Source organism: Panthera uncia (genome assembly GCF_023721935.1).
Source record: "Panthera uncia isolate 11264 chromosome D3 unlocalized genomic scaffold, Puncia_PCG_1.0 HiC_scaffold_8, whole genome shotgun sequence".
NCBI classification, from domain to species: Eukaryota; Metazoa; Chordata; class Mammalia; order Carnivora; family Felidae; genus Panthera; species Panthera uncia.
The window spans coordinates 77,725,814-77,746,009 of NW_026057586.1; the positions used below are offsets into that span (position 1 = coordinate 77,725,814).

A 20,196-nucleotide genomic window follows, 5' to 3' on the forward strand; every position below is an offset into this window, starting at 1 on the left:
GGAAGGATGAATGGACAGATGGGCGGATGAATGGATGGATGGAGGGATTCATGTCATGATTTGGAGCTGCTGGTGGAGAGTCCCTCTTGGCTGAAAGAGGTCACCGGATGCCCTGTGTGTGCCACAGGCAGCCTGCGATGTGTTCTGCGTGGGAGATGACGTCAACATTGAGAAGGCAAACAACTCCCTCATCAGCAACGACCGCAGCTGGAAGAGAAACAAGTTCCGCCTCACCTACGTGGCCGAAGCTCCGGAACTTACACAAGGTACCTCTCCCCCCGCTCCTGGGGAGGCACGCAAGACGGGGGTGGGGGGGCAGGAAAGCAGGAGTTCTCACCTCCACCCACTTAGAGGAGGTGGGTTTCATTACTTACCTTTCGCGCAATCCTCTCAAAACAAGTCTACTGCCAGCGCCCCCCCCCCCCCCCCCCCCCCCCCCCGGGCGGGCCCGCGGCGCCCCCCCCCCCCCCCGGAGGGTGCCCCCCCTCCCCTTTTCTCCCCAACCCCCCCCCGCCAGATTTGCTTTTCCTTCCCATTCCCCCCACCCGGCCCCCCCCCCCCCCCCAGAGTCTTTTCTTTCACCTCTTGGCTTCACTCTGGGGGACAGTGGAAGTGTGAAGAGAGAGTCAGTAGAAGCTGGAAGGTTTGCACCGACCACAGTTTAACCCCATCTCAGGAAGACTGTTGTTTTGCTCCCCGCAGGTCTATCCAATGTCCACAGAAAGCGGGTCTCGGCCGCTCGACTCCTCAGCCGCCAAAACCTTCAGAGCCCTAAATCCAGGTAGGAGCACCTTTGGTTGGCTCGGGGTTACCCCCCTGTGCTCCGGGGGTCACCCACGATCGGGGCGGAGAGTGCTGGTTGGCTCGGGGGACTGGCTTCCCCGTCACTATTCCAAGTGCCACGGAGACCCCCCCTGCTGCCTTGCAGCATCGAGATTTTCCTGCTTTCCCTTTGCCAAGCTCTGACCTAGAAGGTCCAGGAACGGAGGTGGTGGCGACCATCGCAGAAAGCAGAGACAGGAAGGATTTATGAGGCATTTTTGATATAGACCGCACCCTTGTCAGACTGCTAATGTGCATCGCACCCCAGCATCCCGGTCAGAGAACATTTCCTCCTTGTGGGTCCTTCTTCTCTGTGGAGTCTTGAAAACTGGCTACCCAGACTCCGTTGAAATTCCTCTGGGACGACAGGAGGTTCGTCACCTCACAAAACAGCCCGCGCTGTGTTTCGAAGTGCAGGTTGTTAGAGATTATCTTAGTCTCGCTATGACCAGAGGGCATCTTCCTAGCACTTCATTTTGACCCCGGTTATACTCGAGCGACACCCAAACCAGATTCAGTTCTTCCAAACGAGAGACCCGCTAAGAGCCAAAGCCACCAACCAGCCTCTCCTGGGGTCTTGATTCCTTCCCGTCGTTCTTCCTAAGGCCTAGTTTCCCGAGCCTTTCGCTTTCGTCAAAGGACATGCTGTGCCCTGCGGGGGATGTCATTGTCAGACCTGGTCACAGTGCAGTGGGGGGCCTGTCGGAGCTGCCACACGCCCCGAGGCTCTTATAACCTTATAACCACCACCCCCCCCCCCCCCCCAACCCCGTTTGAGCGGGACACCCTGAGGCCGCCCAAGATGTCAGGCGTTGTCCTGATTGCCACGCTGCTCTCGCATTAAGCTTGCACCCTTGCTGCTCTTAGACATCAAGTGTTTTCAGAGTGATGGAGCCAGGTCCGTCCATCACTGTCCTTGACTAAATAGTATTTGTGGCCTTAATGAAGTCCTTTGCATTGATCCCTATTGAAAGGTGGTTTTTTTTTTTCAGTTTCCAGTTACAGCCCACAACGCTCTTTTGAAATCTTGATTCTTTGCACATCGCATAGTGCAAAGAGTAGGCTCGCAAGCTGGACAGCCCTGGGTTCTGCTGCACACCAGCTGTGTGACCGTGGGCAAAGTCACTCAGGGCCTCGGAGCCCCGTCTCCTTACGTCAAAGGAGAGTGGTGGCCATAAAGATCGCTGATGGTTAGCTCGTGCTTTCTGTGTGCTGAGCACTGTGTTGAGTGCTCTCTGTGTGGGATCTCCCAGAACTCTTTGACCAGCCCAGGAAGTGGGTGCTCCTCTGATCATGAAGAATGGCAGTCAGAAAGTGCAAGTGACTTTTCCAAGGCCATGCAGACTCGGTTCTCTGACTCCAAAGTCTGTATGCCGGACGGCTCCACATGTGACCTCAAGAGCATTGCAAAGCCGTTGTATTAAGGACAAGGTGCACGAGGCAGCTATAGCATATCATACGTTTCCCTTCTCTTCCTTGTCTGTCCCAGCATCAAACACCTGCAACTTTAGTATGCATGCTTTCTACGTGGGCTCCAAACCTCTGATAAAGTTACCAGCAGGATGAAGCCCCCAGAGCTCTCATGTTCTCTCTTAGCTCCTCAAGCATGAAAGAAATGGATTGGGAAATTAATCCCTTTGAATAATTAGTTAAATGCTACATTCGGAGCATAATGATCTCTGATGCAGGGAGGGACTCTGTATTTGAAATACGCACCCTACTTCCCAGTCTGCCCTGTGGAAAGCGATGACTTTGGTAGCCCAGAGGAGAAGGGACCGAGAATCCACTGGAAATTTCCTTTAGCAACAAGCTCTGAAAAACCAGATCACAAAAATTACTCCCTAAACCATAAAAAGCAAGGTCCTTTGCAAATGTTCTGCATGCTAAGTTGGACCGAGTCCCAGAATAACCCCCACTCACCTCTGGAAAGGACAGCTGACTCTATGCTGAGGGAGAGAATACTTCAGCAAGGTTAGGACCTGGAACGTAGTATTAAAGTCAGTCATGAAGGAGCACAAAAAGAATCCGATTGTATACAGGTGTCTATGTCTTTAGAAACACAATCCGTAACACTACCTCTTTTCAGGCTTACTACCGTCTCCAGCTTTATAAGCTGTTGGGGTTTTTTTTTTAAAGGATGATTGAGTCAAAAAGTATGATACTCTCTCCCATTTTCCCCCTGCCCAAGTCGGCACAAAGTCACGGTTTTGGGGCCAGGAGGCCATGAGCAAGATATCACAAATCATTCTCCGCCCCACAGACCCTTAATTGCAGGCAAAGTGACCTGCAATTCCTCTTCCTCATCGAAAGAGAAATATGACCACGGTTACTGCCTGGCCAGGAGATACACTCTCTAGGTACACCAATTAGCAAACAATAGAGAAGCAGATATAATGGAGTGGTAATGGGGTAATCGGGTTGGGTGATCTTAAGTCCCAGATGTCAGAAGGAGGAAGGAAGACACAGGGTAGGCTTTAGAAAGGAAATGAGGACAAAGGAGGAGCGTCTAGGCAGAGGCTGGCAGGAGCCAAGGTGCAGCAGGGGTCCTGAGCCCTGAGGCATCGTGGAGGGTGGCAGGACATTACAACGGACAGTTCCTGGTGGGGGAGCTCTCGATTCGTGTCTCGCCTCGGATGAAATTGCTTCTCTCCAACTTTCCCACTTCGACAGAGAACATCGACATTTGGCTTAACCCAAAAACTCAAGCGTCCATCTTGCCTCCTGCCCCTCCCTTACACTGCACATCCAGCTCACAGCCGGTCCTCTGGTCCTATGGGACTTGACTTTCAACTTCGTCTCAGACCTACAGCTGCCACCTGGAACAAAGCCGTGTTCATCAATGGTATTTGTCTCCTTGTGTCCTGGCTTTTCTCTCAAAGATACGTTTCCAAACAGCAGCCAGACCAGTCTTTTAAAAACGTAAATTGAATCCTCTGCTGCTTCAAGCCCTTTAGTGGCTTCTCACTGGATTGAGGAGACCTTCAAACTTCTTGCCATGACAGGTCATGATGAGGCCTTTGTGATCTGGCCTCTGCCCGGCTCTCTGATCTCCTTCTCCCACCTCCAAACACTCCAGCCTTCTTCTTTCCCTTCCCCAAACGTGCCACACCTTTTCATACCCCAGGGCCTTTGCACATGCCCACTCTTCCCAAACAGATCTTTGCATGTCGCCTTTTTCTCTTTGTTCAGGTCTCTGCTGACATGTGACATCACAGAGGGCTCCCTGACCATCCTTATCTGATGGTCGCTTGGCCCGCTGCCCCCAGCCCATCACCACCCACCCATCCACATCACCAACCCCCTCCGAGACCTTTTTAAGTTGCTCCTCAATGAGAATAGAACACTTTGTTGTGTGTCCATCACTGTCTCACCAGTGCCTAGAACAGTGCCCGGCACTCAGTATAAATTTGCTAAACGAATGAAACTTGAAACTTACAATAGTTACTCTTTACACTGAAGAATGAAAGTAGCTATTTTTTTTTTCCATTTAATGCTGGATGTTAGCTGACTGTTGTTTCATCTGTGAGCCCGTCAATGAGCCACTGCCAAGCACACTTGTGTGTTATGCTTCTGTGTGTGGATATAAATCACAAGCAGTGGATACTCTGGAGGAGGGGATGGTGAGGCTCCAAATGACTGCTACCTTCCCGTCCCTCCCTTTCTCCCCTTCCTCTGTACTTCTCAATGGCCCATATGTGTCCCAAGCTAAAAAAAAAAAAAAAAAAGCTTACAAAATCCTATACAATTCTTACAAACCCCTCCCCCCCCCAACTGAGATTTCAGACAACTGGTCTCCAGGTTAGTGCAACTGGGGAGGGGTTGGGGGGAAATCTGCCCCCACAAAGTCTCAAGGACCAGCCCATCAGGGTGTGCTGGGGCCACGCAGCCATTCAGCGCTGGGCTTAGGAAGTCATGCCTGATCAGAGGCTTGCAGAGTCCCCCAGGTTAACTTCCCAGCCTGGGGCACAGCCTGGGCCCACCCAGCTAACCTGCCAGCTGCCTCCCCATTCCTGCCCCTTGGCTGCCTGACCACCTTATGTCACATTCAGGAGGACTTGGGAGAAATGACTGTGAGCGTGAGCCAGCTCAGCAAGTACGGGTCCTCCGCATTTCTATTTTGTACCGCCCAGAACGGAGGCAAATATACTTCTGAAAGAAATCGTGATGATCTAGGAGAAAGTGGGAATTGATTTGCGAGCCTTTCAAAGGCTTCCTGTGGTTGGCGCGAGAGGCTCTGAAATGAGCAGCCCCACAGCGCCCCCTGCTGGCTCTCAGCCTCTGCTAATTCCCATCGTGGAACTGGCAGGAGGTGATGATGTCTTTGCTCTCCAGGAACCAGAAATCCCTATGAACTCAGAGCAGAATCAGTCGTGCAAGCCCTTATAATTGACAAGATTAGTGTCCCAGGGATAGCAAAATCTGTCCAGGAAAAGAGAATGGGACCCCAGACCCTGACAACACCATTCACAATTTCAGCCATCAATTTCCCCACCAGACTAAGGACGGGGGTGCCTTGCTTCAAGAAAATACTTGCAAAAGTGAATGTGCCAGCACAACTCTTTTTAATAATGGTGGCTATTTGCAGCACAAAAGGCTTCTTGGGTGTGCCAGAGACTCCTTTAAATAGCGAGTCCCATTGATCTATTCAAGTGTTGATTTACATTCTGTGGAGAATGTAGAAACTTCACATTGAATACGAAGGGTCTCTATCAACTGAGAACCAATTAGCAACGAAGAAAAGCGGGTCGAAATGCAGACTCAAAGAGTACGGAGAATCTGATTTTCAAAGTGTGATGGGGCCCCCAAGTTTTCAGGTGGATCTGTACTAAAACTTTGTAAAGGACCAGAATGATCGTAGTCTGTGAATTCATTCTTGAAGCCTTCACTTGGCATACGCCTTCTGCCCTTGAAATTCAAAAACCAATGCAAAAGAGAAGTACCTGACAGGTATAAATAAATTTCTCTCTGCGTTTTCTCCTTAGATCTCTCAAACTTATATTGGTGGATTTGCACATAACAAAGACCAATTATGTTTCTCATTTCCATGACAATATGGGGACCCTCCACTTACAGAAGAGGGGTGGAGCTTGGGATTCCCAGGAGAGCCGGCATTACACAGAATGGGGACTCGGCTACCTTGGCTCCAATGGGGCAGTGGTTCCTGGGAGAACCCCAATTAGTACTGAGAACAGAGTCTGTTATGGCGGCTGGTTAACCCTGGGAGTCTGAGGTCTCTTCATCTAATAAATATGTCCTGAGTACCAACGATGTGCCACGCATGGTCCTATTTGCCAGGAATAGAGCAGTGGAGAAAACCGATTCCTTGCCGTCTAGAATTTACATTGCCCTGGAGGTCAGGGGGGCAGGCAGGGGGCCAGACCACAAACCACATGACGATGTAAACTCTACTAGAGGGCAGATGGCGGTAAGTGGTTTGGAGAAAAGGCAGGTGAAGGAAGATAGAAAAGCAAGGAATCTGAGGACTGAACCCTGAGGTACCCTCATGCCCAGAGTTTGGGGAGACAAGAAGGAGCCGCCAAGGAGAGAAGATCAGGAGAGCCTGGGGTGCTAGAATCCAGGACAAAGGGGTTGAGAAGGAGGAAGTGAGCAGACATGCCCAGTGCGTCTTCCATGACCAAGAGGAGCGCCCAGAACTTTCCATTGGATTTGCAACGCGGAGCTCATGGGTGATGGGGGCAGAGGACTTGGGGCCTCACGGAATGGAAGGAGGGGGATTGCAGCCACAGGAAGAGACAAAGGAGCAAGGAGAGGAGGCAGTAGCCGGTGACCCTTATCCAACTGTTCCTCGACTTCCCCTCCAGCCGATCAACGATCTTCGTGCGTCTCCACACCAATGGGAATCAGGAGCTGCAGTACCAGCCTGGGGACCACCTGGGCGTCTTCCCTGGCAACCGCGAGGACCTCGTGAACGCCCTGATGGAGCGGCTGGAAGATGCTCCCCCAGTCAACCAGCTGGTGAAGGTGGAACTTCTCGTGGAGCGGAACACGGCTTTGGGTAACTACGGCCAGGGCCGGGCACCCCACCCGGCTACTCCCGAGGCTCCTCCCCTTCCCCCAGGGGCTCCAGGGGCAGTGCGTGGGCGGCGGCGGGGGGGGGGGAGAGGAGGAGACCCATCCTTCTTCCCCATCACCACGCCAGGTGGCAGAATGGGTCTCTGTCACCTCCAGTTTATGAGACTGAAAACTCCTCCCGGGCTCATGGCTGAACAACCTTGGCCCAACTGGCTGAGCCCGCGTCCATGGACCAGCGTCCATGATACCAGGACATCCATAGCTCATCCCTGGGGGCAGGGGCTTCTGCCTGCCTTCATCACCACCGCCTCACTGCCCACCGAATAAGTAGCAGCTGAGTACCCCTCCCTCCTCTTAAAATGAAAAGGCACTATATGCAGCTCGATGGCCCACTAGAGGTTGAACCACGTTTCTGGCCTCGTTAGATCAGGTTCCGGTCATTTCGGTGACCATCCTTGACATTCCTGTTGAAGAACTTTCAAAGGCAAATGGGTCTCGGTGCTTCAGCTCAGTAGGCGCAGGTAAGCCTAGGGCTCAGGTACGAGGAACCACAGTGACCTTACGTGACAGCCCCTGATTTGGTGACATATCACCTTTCCGAAGGAGTTAGGGTGTACCGTCAGAGCAGAATGTGGAAATAGTATGTGGTCAGAGCCCTGCTGAAAAGCCCACCGAAAGATACCACTTTGGGGGCACCTGGGTGGCTCAGTCAGTTAAGTGTCCCAACTCCTGATTTCAGCTCAGGTCATGATCTCACGGTTCGTGTTCTGTGCTGACAGCGTGGAGCCTGCTTGGGATTCTCTCTCTCTCTCTCTCTCTCTCTCTCTCTCTCCTCCTCCTCCCCCGCTCAAAATAAATAAATAAACATTTTTTAAAAAGAAGAAGAAAGATACCACTTTGGAGAGACAACACTTTATCTTCATAAATCCTACCCAGCCAAATTCTTCCTTGGTGTTGGACTAGCACTTTTTTATCTTGGGTTGAACCCCTGATATAAAGTAAAGGCTTGTGTTTAGGGGCTATATCAGGTGCAAATTACACAGACGCCCTACAGTGCAGTAGTCAGAACGAGGTCTGGAGCACTGCTGCCTGACTTCACACTTATGAGCTGTGTGGCCTCGGACAAATCCCTTTACCTCTCTGTGCTTCTTCCTTTTTTCTCAGTGGCAACACGGGGATGATGATAATAATAGCACCAATCACCTAGGATTGTTGTAAGGACTAAATGAATTACTGGAGAATAGCACGTGGCCTAGAGAAAGTGCTAGGAAAGTGTTAGGTATGTTTGCAATTTTAAATACTGAAATCCCACTGAGAGGTTTGAGAGGCTGGCACCATGAGAGGGCAGACAGAGCCAAAATAGACCCACAGCTTGTGTTCAGTAGGGGGGCTCACTGCATAGAATGCCACGGGACTGTCTCATTCTATTTTAATAATGGTTTATTCTTTTTATTTTTGAACTGGTTTGCTCAATTGATTTTGGATATGCGCCTTGCATAGATGAGGTGATCGCGTGGTCCCCAGAACCCTGGGTGTAGATGTGGAACATGGAAGGTGGCAAGCCAAGGCTCACCGGCCCCGTCCTCTGTCCCAGAAGCAAATCTGGCCTTCCTGGCCTGGACCTAAGCCCTCGGAGCTCAGACTCTCCTTCCCCCCGTCCACCCCTCACCTCCATAGGCGTCATCAGTAACTGGACAGATGAGCACCGCCTCCCGCCCTGCACCATCTTCCAGGCCTTCAAGTACTACCTGGACATCACCACGCCGCCCACGCCACTGCAGCTGCAGCAGTTTGCGTCCCTGGCCACCAGCGAGAAAGAGAAGCAGCGACTGTTGGTCCTCAGCAAGGTGGGTCCCTGGCCTCGTACAACCCCCAAGGGCACCTTTCACCTCCTAGTTGGTGGAGACTTATAGAACTATAACCACAGCTGTCCAGCAGGTGGCAGGGTTGAGCAAGAGTTGCCAATTTTTGTTGGCAGGCGGCCGCCATATTGGCTAGTCCTGACCATCTCCTTTCATTCTAACTAAGGTCTGACAGAACGGGGGTAACTCTTTTGAATCTCAGAGTTCTCTGGCCGAGTAGAAATTGCTGTGCTAACTCTTGTTCCTCCTTCCTTCGCAACTCTTGAGCTTCCATGAGTTCTATCTGAGCCCGTACTTAGAGGAGGAAAAGAAATAGAGAATCCCACTTGCCCTGTTTTAGAGAGAGGCCTTTCCCAAAGCAGAGGACTTATTGGTAGGACTGCAAGATATAGGAGCCCCTCTGATGGTAAAATGAATCAAACAATCACTTCTATCATCCTTGCTTTGAAGCCTAGGGCTTCCTTGCCCCAAGCTGCTGCAAAACCTGGCTCAGTAGAATCCTACCCAGGGGGGGCCACCCAGACTTCTCCCAGTGGGGGCTCCTCTCCACTAAGCAACGTTGGTTTAGCGTTCTTCTGCTGTCCAGGAGAGGGCACTGAATGATGGGCAGAGAGGAAGAGGCTAATTCAAAGAATGCACATTACAGTCGACCCTTGAACAACACCGGGGTTAAGGGTGCTAACCACCCCCCATGTAGTAGAAATCCACATATAACTTTTGACTCCCCCAGAATTGCCACAAATATAGCCTACGGTTGACTGGAAGCTTTACCAGGAATATAAACGGTCGATTAACACACATTTTGTATGTTATATGTAGTATATACCGTATTCTTACAGTAAAGTAAGTTAGAGAAAAGAAAATGTGTTTGAGGGACCCATGTTGTTTGAGGATCACCTGTATTTAGAAGTGAGAAAAGTAACACCAAAAGGAACATTTATAGAGAGTTGTAAGGGGTTAACTCTGGAAAGTTGGAAACAGATTGGAGAAGTCAGAGCATTAATTTTCATCATAAGCTTTGCAGAATTGTTTCACTTTTTACACTGTGTACATGCATGACTTTAATTTAAAGGTGTAATTAATGAGTCAGGGCTGCTATGAAGAGGGACCAGAGATCAGCACTGTTCGGACGGGATGATTTCAAGTAGAATTTGATAAACTGTATGTCTTAGCCCGTTTCTTCCAAAGAGCACAAACTCTAAGGTGGGATTAAATGAGTGAGGATTTTGAATAAGGGAAACACCTGTGTGAGAGAAAAATGGCAAAGACTCAGGTAAGGCTGGGAGAACCATCAGACCTCTAGCAAGTCTGACCCCAAGTGAAGGAGAGGGAAGGAAGTTTGAATGGAAGCATCTAGAACGGCAGCTGCAGCCTTCGGAAGGACCAGCACCGGTGACCCATGTCTGTTTCTAGTGGGTGTCCATTTCAGACAGCAGTTCCTGAGGCTCTTGGCTAATTGCACCCTTGTAAGCTAGAGATCAGTGAGACTGGAGGTCTGGGGGGGCGTGTCCTTAAGGGTGCCATACCCTATCAGTAGAGCAAGGGTCGCCTTTAGGAACATGGGGGAAAGCTTTGTTATACGATGCACTTATAATAGACTTTATTCCTCAAAGTCTGAGCATCATGTAAGCAATAAGGGAATGCCCAGGGCAGCTTCTGAGATGTAGGAAAAATAACTCCAGAGCCCCAGAGGGGCTGTGCTGTCCACATGCCCCTGAACATGGTCCTCCACGCCCTAACCTATTCCTTTGGGGCTGTCATTCACCATCTTAAACTTGACCTATGCTCTCTGCAGATGCATCGTCTCCAGCCCTGCAAACTCACAGATCACAGGTCTGAGTTCTGTATCAACGAGTCACAACTCCTTCCATTTCCAGGTCCTTCTCTCTTGAGCTTTACATATGGCAGGACCTATAATAGTTGGGAGCGCAGATTCTGGGGCCACACGGCCTAAAGTGGGTGTCAGCAACCTTTTCCCATAGACAGCCAGGTAGGAAGTATGTTAGGCTCACGGTGCCTAAGGTCTCTATCGCAACCCCGTAAACTCTCCTGTTATAGCCCAAAAGCATAGACAGCACCTAAGTGGGTGGGCGTGGCCAGGGTCCAATCAGACCTCATTTGTGGGTGCAGAAATTTGAAATTCATATCACATTCTCGTGTCGTGAAATAGTATTCTTTTGATTTCATCCCCAGCTCCCATCCGTTCAAACACGTAAAAACAACTCTTAGCTCCTAGGCTCCTACGAAACAGGTGGTTAAGCCACATTTCCCTGTCAGGCTGAAGTCTGCCACCCCCCACCTGGATTCAAAACCCAGAATCACTGCCTTAAAGCCAAAGGGCGTCCATATTTGTCCGTTGCCTCATACGGTCGTAAGAATTAAAAGCTGGCACGGGGTAATTACTGCATAAATGTTAGCCATCATTTATGATGGCTCATTACCTTCCCTGGACATCCTGGTGCCCTCGTTGGAAGTGTGTACCGGGGCGGGTGCGAGTCCTGTGTCCCTCTCCTTGGCACAGGGCTTGCAGGAGTACGAGGAATGGAAATGGGGCAAGAACCCCACCATCGTGGAGGTGCTGGAAGAGTTCCCGTCCATCCAGATGCCCACCACCCTGCTCCTGACCCAGCTGTCCCTGCTGCAGCCTCGATACTATTCAATCAGTTCTTCCCCAGACATGTACCCTGACGAGGTGCACCTCACCGTGGCCGTTGTCTCCTACCACACCCGAGGTGGGCAAGGGCACTGGGAGAGCCTCCGGGTCTGCGTTTGCCCCCAGGGGCCTCTGCAGGTCTGCCAAATCCCAAGTTCCCAGGGAGGAGACCCATCCCCAAGGCCAGGAGCTGGGAAAGGGGCAGGGCAGGTGGATCGCCCCTTCAGGCAGAGCCAACCCGGTGCAGAATCAGGAAGCGAGAAGGATGTGCGCTTGAAATTCTTCTCTACTCCCCAAGCCTGAGAGCCCTTTTACTGTCATCTCCTCATCGCCCCCCCGCCCCCACGAAGGCAGCGACTCAAACAAGCCACCCCACCCATCCCTCGGGACGGGGAGCTCCCTGCTGCGTGATGTCCAGCTGGTTGTAGGTCAGTCAGATACCCTAGCGTTTTCCTCCTGTATTTTCCCTCCTTGATAAAGCAGTTAACATGCACAGTGCCCGGGGGAGCTCTGAGACCGGCATCCTGGAAGGTCACCCAGAGCACACTGACCGTGACCTCAGTCAGTGGCAGGATCTGAATCCGACCCACCCTTACCCACAGGAACCCTGGGCGGTTTCACAGCCGTGAGCTCACCCCAACCATACCATGTCCAGACAAGGAATTCCAAGGCACAGACTTGGCATGGGGCTCTGGGCCTTCTGCTCTGGAGGGAGCGGGGAAGCCGGGGACGGGGAACCTTGGGGACAGGAGGCGCGCCAGACCGCCTTGGTTCCTCTGCTAGATGGAGAAGGACCAATTCACCACGGCGTGTGCTCCTCCTGGCTCAACCGGATACCGGCTGACGAAGTGGTCCCCTGTTTCGTGAGAGGGTGAGTGGCAACTGAAAAGGAATGACCGTTGTCCCAAATCTGCATATGGATGTCCTGAGGTGGGGTAGGTGGACCAGCCCCGCGGGTTCTAGAGAAATGGCTGAGTCAGACAGAATGGAGATCAGCAAACACTCCGAATCACTCCAAGTTGTTAAGTCAGTGGGATCATGGGAGGGCGACGCAGCAGAAACTGGGCAAGCCCTCCAGTTCAAGTCAGGTCAAGGTAACAAATATGTACCAAGTGCACGGACTGGGCTGGATGCTGGGGCTGCAGGAGACGGCCGGGCAAACGCAATATCCGCTTTCCTGGAATCGGCAACCTTGTGGAAATTCTATCTGATGTCTCCCGGCCACCCTATCCGTTTCCCACTTTCTTGGAGATGGGGAAGATCCAAGCCATCCCCCTACCCCCACCCCGCATCGATCAGAGCTGTTCCTCCCAAACTCACTTTATTTTTTTTTTTATTTTTTAAGGTTTATTTATTTTTGAGAGAGAGAGAGACAGAGACAGAGCACGAGTGGGGGAAGGGCAGAGAGAGAGAGGGAGACACAGAATCCGAAGCAGCTCCAGGCTCTGAGCTGTCAGCACAGAGCCCGATGCGGGGTTCGTACCCAAAACCGCGAGATCACGACTTTAGCCGGAGCCGGACGCTTAACCAACTGAGCCACCCAGGCGCCCCCAAACTCACTTTAAAAGGGCATTCCTGCCTACGGTGAACAGTGCTATACTGTGCACTTAAAAATTTTGTTAAGAGGGTAGGATTCATTGAAGTGTTCCTACCACAATCAAATAAAAAATACAACTTAAAAAAAAGTTTTCACAATAAAGGATATACCTGAGCCCACGCTAGGTTCCTGCTTTGGCACCCAGAAATTTCTCTACCTGAGCAGTGGTCTCGACCAGTGACTTTTCTCAGCTGCTGGGAGTAGAGTGCTCATGGGATGGTCCATATGCCATCAGCGTGAGAACCCGCCCGTGGTGCTTCAAAAATACAGTATCCTGAGCCCAGACTTGCTGCATTGCCCAAAATTCGGCACCTTAAACACCCTCCCCGCCGCCCCCCCCCCATGGTTCTTTTATACACGGCAGTCTGCTCCCTGATCTTGGGAGATTTCACGGGTGGTTAAATCACTGGGTTCTCGGGGCGCCTGGGTGGCTCAGTCGGTTAAGCGGACGACTTCGGCTCGGGTCATGATCTCACGGTCCGTGAGTTCAAGCCCCGCGTCGGGCTCTGTGCTGACAGCTCAGAGCCTGGAGCCTGTTTCAGATTCTGTGTTTCCCTCTCTCTGACCCTCCCCCGTTCATGCTCTGTCTCTCTCTGTCTCAAAAATAAATAAACGTTAAAAAAAAAAATTAAAAAAAAAAAACCACTGGTTCTCAGAGCGGGGGATTCTCCCCCGCCCCCGTCCCCTCCCAGAGCACATTTGGCAAATTATGTGGACACTCTTGCTTGTCACAGATAGAGGGTGCTCCTGGCATCTAGTAGGTAGAGGTCCAGGGGGTGCTGCTCAATATCGCACGGGGCTCCCCGCCCCCCCGCAGCAGAGAAGTGTGCAGCCCCAAATGTCAGGAGTGCTGAGGTTGGGAAACCCTGAGTTAAATCGATCCCACTGCCCTTTGCGGCTTAGCCCAGCAACGAGGAAAATTGGGAATTGGAGTCGTAGCCAGACTACCTCCTGTTTGGGGGATTCCCCAAATCTCTGGGACCCCCCCCCCCACTCTGATCAGACCCCACATGAAGAGTGCGATCCCACTGAGTTACCAAGACGGTCAGGCATCCTTGATCAGACTTGGGCTCAGCCAGCCTTCTGATTCTCTCTTTCTTGCCCAGAGCACCCAGCTTCCACCTGCCCCGAAATCCCCAAGTGCCCTGTATCCTCATTGGCCCAGGCACTGGCATTGCCCCTTTCCGAAGCTTCTGGCAGCAGCGACAATTTGATATCCAGCACAAAGGTGGGTCAGAGTTCAGCAGCCGTGGGGTTTCCACCCCGCCTGGACCCGGGGAGACCCGCCTGTGTCCCAGCCACCCGGACGAATGATGGCATTACCTCTCTGTTGCATCACTGCCTGGGGAAGGGCGGGGGGGTGGGGGGTGGGTCATAGTACTGACCGGACCCATAGGTGAGGTCCACGGTTGTACTCCAAAGGACACATCCAAACAACTCTCCCAACCCAGTTCATCCTCGGGCCTGAAATTCCATCCCCAGAGGACATTTCTTTGACCGTTAAGATAGGACCCATCTGAAACGTCACGCAGACCTGGAAGAATAAACCTTAAGCCTTCTCAAATGCATGTGTGGGTGTGGGATCGTCCCAAAGGTGGTCACTCGAGGGCAAGCCTTGCTGTGTGAGAGACACAACACATCAGCTTTGGGAGGAGAGAGAGCAAGAAACCCACAGGGGCGGTATGCATTGAACGGGGATTTATTGAGCGTGTGAGAAATGCCAAACGCTGTTGTGGGTGCCACAGGCACAACGATGAGCAAGACAGAGAAACAAGTTAAAATAGTATTAATAATAATAATAATAAGCTTCCGTCCTAGACCAGTCATTCTGGTTGGAAGAGCTCATACTGATAAAGGATTCGCCGCATGCTGGGCTCCCCTGTTTTACTTCTCAGTCACCCTGGAAGATAGATGCTATTTTTATTCCATTTGCACGTGGGGAAATACACACCTAGAACATTAAGTAAGCTGCCCACCATCACACCGAGCTGGGATTTGAACCCAGGTAGTATGGCTCCACAGTCTAGGCCTCTAGCACTACCCAATTGGGGGGGGGGGGTTGCTAAATAGCCAGGGGGTGCGGGCAGAAGGAAGGATTGAGACCCTGAGCACACCGTACCTGCTTCCCTCAGTGTGTGCATGTGCGTGTGTGTGTATGTACCCCAGCCTGTCCCCGTGCTTGTGTGCCTGTATCCGCAAGGTACACACCAAGCCTTTCAGCACCCCACCCCTGGCATCACCACCCACAGCCCCAGCTCAGGCCTCAGAGCTGTCAGTGACACGAGATCTTCCCGGTCCCCAGGAATGAGCCCCTGCCCCATGGTCCTGGTGTTTGGGTGCCGGCAATCCAAGATAGACCACATCTACAGGGAGGAAACTCTACAGGCCAAGAACAAGGGGGTCTTCAGAGAACTCTACACGGCCTACTCGCGGGAGCCAGACAAACCAAAGGTAACATCCGGCCCGTTCACAGTCCCCACACCCCAGCCCAACACCTGCAGACACCCCCACCTTTCCCGAATTCTCCTGCGGAACATTGCTCTGTACTTCAGGAAGCAGGAGCACAAAAATACCGATTCAAAATATTTAACAGCCCATATCCTCTGATGCCACTTCTATGAAATATCCGGAACAGCCAAATCCATAGAAACAGAGAGCAGATTTGTTGGTTACCAGGAGTTGCGGGGACGGGGGGCTGACTGCCGATGGGCACAGAGTTTCCTTTGGGGGTCATGAATAAGTTCTAGAACTAGACAGAGTGCTGGTGGCCCAAGATTGTGGTATATGAAACGCCACTGAATTGTCCACTTTAAGAGGGTTAAGCGGTTCATTATATGTGGTATGTATTTTACCAGAATAAAAAAAATATTTAAAAATATGAATAATAAAAAACCGAAAAACACATTTAACAGTCCATTAGAGGCACTACCCGTCAGAATGGTCACAGGTCACCGGACTGGAGCACGCTCCTGCTGGGTCTTGGGGAGACCCAGGGGGCGGTCCCCGGAAAGGGCCCAGGGCAGCTGGGGTGGGGTGGGCACTCAGAGGGTCCGGGCAGCGGCTGTTTGACAACCGGTGTGCTGGGTTTGTGCGGGTGTGACCTGAGAGCCCCTCGCCCCTCCCGCCTCTTGCTGTCTGGCCTGGGGCCTCCTTGGGACCCCGGCCCAGGATGCCCGCAGGCGCGAAACCCGCACCTCGCGGAGAACAGGCGTTCCCAGCCCGTGGGTGACCGCTGGCCGTTGCAGAGGGGAGCAGGTAGATAGTGCCCTGCTCTGTGCTGCTCCAGGGGGTGGCGCTGGGGTGTGTCCTCCCCCCAGAGGGTCCTTAGCACAGCTGAGCCCCGTTCGCACACCCTTGGCTTGGCTTTCGCTGTCTTACTCGCTCCTCCCGGTCCCCTGGGGTCACGGGTGTCGGGCTCCGCTCCCCTGGGGGAATGAGCTGCACCGGACCCCAGCTCCTCCCCATGGCTCTTCCTGCTCTCCGCAGAAGTACGTTCAGGACATCCTGCAGGAGCACTTGGCAGAACCTGTGTACCGAGCCCTGAAGGAGCAAGGGGGCCACATTTACGTCTGCGGGGACGTCACCATGGCTGCTGATGTCCTCAAAGCCATCCAGCGCATCATGACCCAGCAAGGGAAACTCTCAGCGGAGGATGCCGGCGTGTTCATCAGCAGGCTGAGGGTGAGTGACAGGCCAGCTTCTTGGATCCCTTTTCTGGCATCCAGTTCCCGTCTCCTCTTCCTCACCCCGCCTGTCTCAGTGATCGGGGGAGCCTTGATGACACCCCTGGCTGCTCCATTTTCCCATGTGTGGTTCAAGGTGGAGGATACTGGTGGCCCCAGACCATAGTTGAGAGAGAAGGAAGGATGACTGGGCTCTGGGTCAGTGCAGGTGCAGGTATTAAATAGGGATGGCGGCAGTGCTGTGTGAAAATAACAAGTGAGTGGGCTGCTGGGTAGCTAGATAGAAACCGTCCACACCCAACTTTTCCTGCCCCCAGAACCACGCTGCAGCACTGCCCTGCGTGGTGGTGCAGGTTGAACACTGCACAAAAAAAAGTTTGTCTAAGGCCAGCCACCCTATGTTTGCACAGAGCCATGTACCTTGGCACGGAACTGTGTCTACCCCAGAAAGAGGGGTACTTTCACTTAATTTGCACAGAGGCTAGAAGCAGCCCAGCAAGCAGAGTCCTGGTTGAGTGACCAGCTGCCCCAAATAGGAAGAACCGAGTCCCATGCCTCCACAAAGCTCCAGAGATGATCCCATCCTTCCCCCTTCTTCCCTAAATGAGCATTAAACATTTTTTTGCACAAGAAGTCTTGCCCTAAATCTAATGCTAAACCCCAGGTGGTTAAAAAAAGAAGAAGAAGAAGGAGAAGAAGAAGAAGAAGAAGAAGAAGAAGAAGAAGAAGAAGAAGAAAAGAACTTTCTGGTAGAAATGCCACAGATCCAAGGGGAGCGGCAGAGAGCTCCTATCGCTCAATCTCTTTGGTATGAGCCTTGGAAACACTGTCATAGATTCCCGGACCTCTGCAAAATAAGGTTCAAAGACTACCCCAACTAAAGGTGAACCCATTCTACAAATGTGCAACTTCCTTCAGGACCGAAGTGTGCCAGAACTGAACTCTGTGCCTCGTTGTGCTTCACTGTGATTCCGCGTTGTTCCCCCAACCAGTGCCCTGCCTCAGCAGTGGGGCACACTTTCCCCTTGTTGAATCCTCAAGGACACGGCCCTGGGAGGATGTTCTTGCTGCCTGCCCCTCAGTTTGCTGAAGGAGCTCCCACATTCTCCAGAAACTCTTAGATGCCAGAAATCCGTCATCACTTGTGCTGTTTCTTGAATCCCCAGAGGAGATTCCTCTTTTTTGGTTGTTTATTTCTGCGCAAAGATGCCCGTCTTTGGATAAACTCATGTGTGCCCGCCAAGTCTCCACTCTGGTGGCTGTGCAGTGTTCCCTGAGTGCTAAACGGGCACTTTTCTTTTCTCCCATCTCTGCTGGCTTCTTCGGGCTGTGATGCCTTTTACACTCCACCCAGCCATGCCCAGAGCTGAACTTTGCAGGAACAGGAGGAGGGAGAGAAGGGGAGCGAGGTTTCCCTTTGACCTCCTCACTCCCTCTGTCCTCAGAATCAGCAGCTCTCTTTCTGGATGCAAAGCGAAATGTTCTTTGCGCCCTGGGCTGGAGAGACCGCTTGTGAAACGCAGCCCTGGAGGCCAGAGATCCTCCAGGGGGCGCTGGGTTACATCTTGTTTCTTTAGGAACCGACTTCTTTCCAGGGTGTCAGCGTTGTCTGTCCCTTTCCCGCCTTTGGCTGGCATTTGAGGGCTGTTTCTGTCCCCCAGGATGACAACCGGTACCATGAGGATATTTTCGGGGTCACCCTGCGAACATATGAAGTGACCAACCGCCTTAGATCTGAATCCATTGCCTTCATTGAGGAGAGCAAAAAAGACACTGATGAGTAAGCAGCCTCCATCCTGTGGGCAAGGGGCGGGCAGGGGTGTCAGGCTTCGTTTCACGCTGGCTTTCCCACAATGTGGGGGGGGGGGGGGGGGGGAGAGGGAGGAGGGCAAATGCACATTCTCAGGCCACCCCACACCTGCTGACTCTGAAACTCTGGAGCGAGAACCTCGGTTTGTGTTTTAGAAAGCCCTCAGGGGATTCTGAGGCCCCTCCATGTGTGGGAACCCGGGCTTTGGGTGCCCAGCGTCTGCCTGGGGCGCCCCCTAGTGGAACAATGGCTCCAGCCTCTGGGAAGGTGTGTTGTAGCCACTGCTCCCGGCATTTACACCGCCTCCCACGCCCCCCAAGTCGCTCAGAACATTCTCATCCACACAAATCCCAATTGGTGTTATTATGACAAGTTTACCGGCCTTCTGGAAGTTGCTGGGAACAGTCAGAGACGTCGCGAGACTGGATTGAGTCTCAGGATTTCAACCTTATCTGAAGGCCTTGACCTTTGAACTGCGACTGCAAGGTCGCTCACCCTATTCCCGCCACAGAGAACTTCCAGACCACCACCGGATGCCCCTTGTGTTGAATTAAGTGGGAATTCGGCTGTCTCGTTTTTGGTAGCAGAGGGAAGACACCCCGTTTCTTTTTTCCTTAAGTTTGTTTATTCTGACAGAGAGAGAGAGAGCGCCCACGCGCATGTAAGTGGGGGAGGTACAGAGAGAAAGAGGGAGAGAGAGAATCCCGAGCAGGCCCCACGCCACCAGTGCAGAGAGCCCAATGCGGGGCTTGAACTCACAAACCTCAAGATCATGACCTGAGCGGAACTCAGATGCCACCCAGGCGCCCCAAGACGCCCCATTTCTTAAGCAGCCTCCTTTCTCCCCCCTTAGGATGACATATTTCGTGTCCAGTAGGCCCACACTTGATTGCCTTTCAGATTACAACCCCTCTGGCTGTCAGAAAGCCCCTTTCATTGTCCCTCTTCCTGGCCCTTTGTGTTGTTCATTCCAGAGGAGCCCCAGCTGGGGGCGAGGAGTGGGGGGTGGGGGGGGGAGGGGGGGGGGGGGGGGGGGGGAGGTGGGGGGTGGGCAGGCTACAGAAGAAACGGCAGAGCTTGGTGCCCTGTGCCCAGAGCTTGGTGGCTTCCCTGGGGCTCTGCAAGGAAACAGAGCAGCTCTGTTCTGTGACACTAACTCCCTCCCTCCCTGTCTTCCTACAGAGTTTTCAGCTCCTAACTGGCTCCTCTTGCCCAGATGGATGGCCGGGGGGCTGTCCCCTGCGCTCCGGCAGGGGCGGCTGCAGGTTTCCTAAGCGTGGACACTGCTGAACCTTCCCTACGGGACCCCACGTGGCCCCCGCTGTCCCTCTCGTCCTGTCACCGTGGTTGTTCCTCTTCTGGGTCCCCACCCCTCGGTGGTTTCCTTGGCCCTCCTGGGTTTTCTCCTTGAGTTTTCCTGCTGCAATGCAATGCCTTTATAATCCACAGTGGCTCTTACAAAACTGTGTCCCCCTCTCTCTCTCTCTTCCTGACAAGGGCAAATCACTGGTGCATGAAATCACTGGAACATGGCCGTCGCTCCTATTAGGGCTTGTTTTCTGGGGTTTCCCCTGGAGAGGCTGCAGGGACTGGTCAGGAGAGTCCCAGCCAGTCCCTCTGCCGCTGAAGCCCCCCCCCCCATCCTTTTTTTATGATGACGTCCTCGTTGTGTGTGTGTGTGCACGTATGTGCACGTATGTGACAGGCCTGGGTCCCCGTCGTCTGCCCTCTCCCCT

The 20,196-nt window shown here is 52.7% G+C and overlaps 1 protein-coding gene and 1 long non-coding RNA gene across 2 annotated transcripts in view; one reads left to right on the plus strand and one right to left on the minus strand.

Annotated features, from left to right (window-relative positions):
• The window catches only part of NOS1 (nitric oxide synthase 1), an 89,932-nt gene extending 70,025 nt beyond the window's left edge, over positions 1-19,907 (plus strand). Inside the window, exons 19-29 of the mRNA XM_049619271.1 lie at positions 128-266; positions 703-781; positions 6,645-6,838; positions 8,533-8,702; positions 11,239-11,449; positions 12,154-12,241; positions 14,074-14,195; positions 15,270-15,418; positions 16,454-16,648; positions 18,312-18,430; positions 19,643-19,907. Coding sequence (XP_049475228.1) covers positions 128-266; positions 703-781; positions 6,645-6,838; positions 8,533-8,702; positions 11,239-11,449; positions 12,154-12,241; positions 14,074-14,195; positions 15,270-15,418; positions 16,454-16,648; positions 18,312-18,430; positions 19,643-19,658 — 1,482 coding nt within the window. The 3' untranslated portion in view covers positions 19,659-19,907. The remainder of the gene's footprint in view (positions 1-127; positions 267-702; positions 782-6,644; positions 6,839-8,532; positions 8,703-11,238; positions 11,450-12,153; positions 12,242-14,073; positions 14,196-15,269; positions 15,419-16,453; positions 16,649-18,311; positions 18,431-19,642) is intronic.
• LOC125914125 (uncharacterized) lies at positions 119-4,511 on the minus strand. The gene is made up of 4 exons (XR_007455206.1): positions 3,559-4,511; positions 2,743-2,801; positions 2,539-2,634; positions 119-207 (listed from the first exon to the last, which is right to left on the minus strand). It is a non-coding gene; the product is annotated as an uncharacterized LOC125914125 (long non-coding RNA).
• Positions 19,908-20,196: the final 289 nt, after the last annotated feature.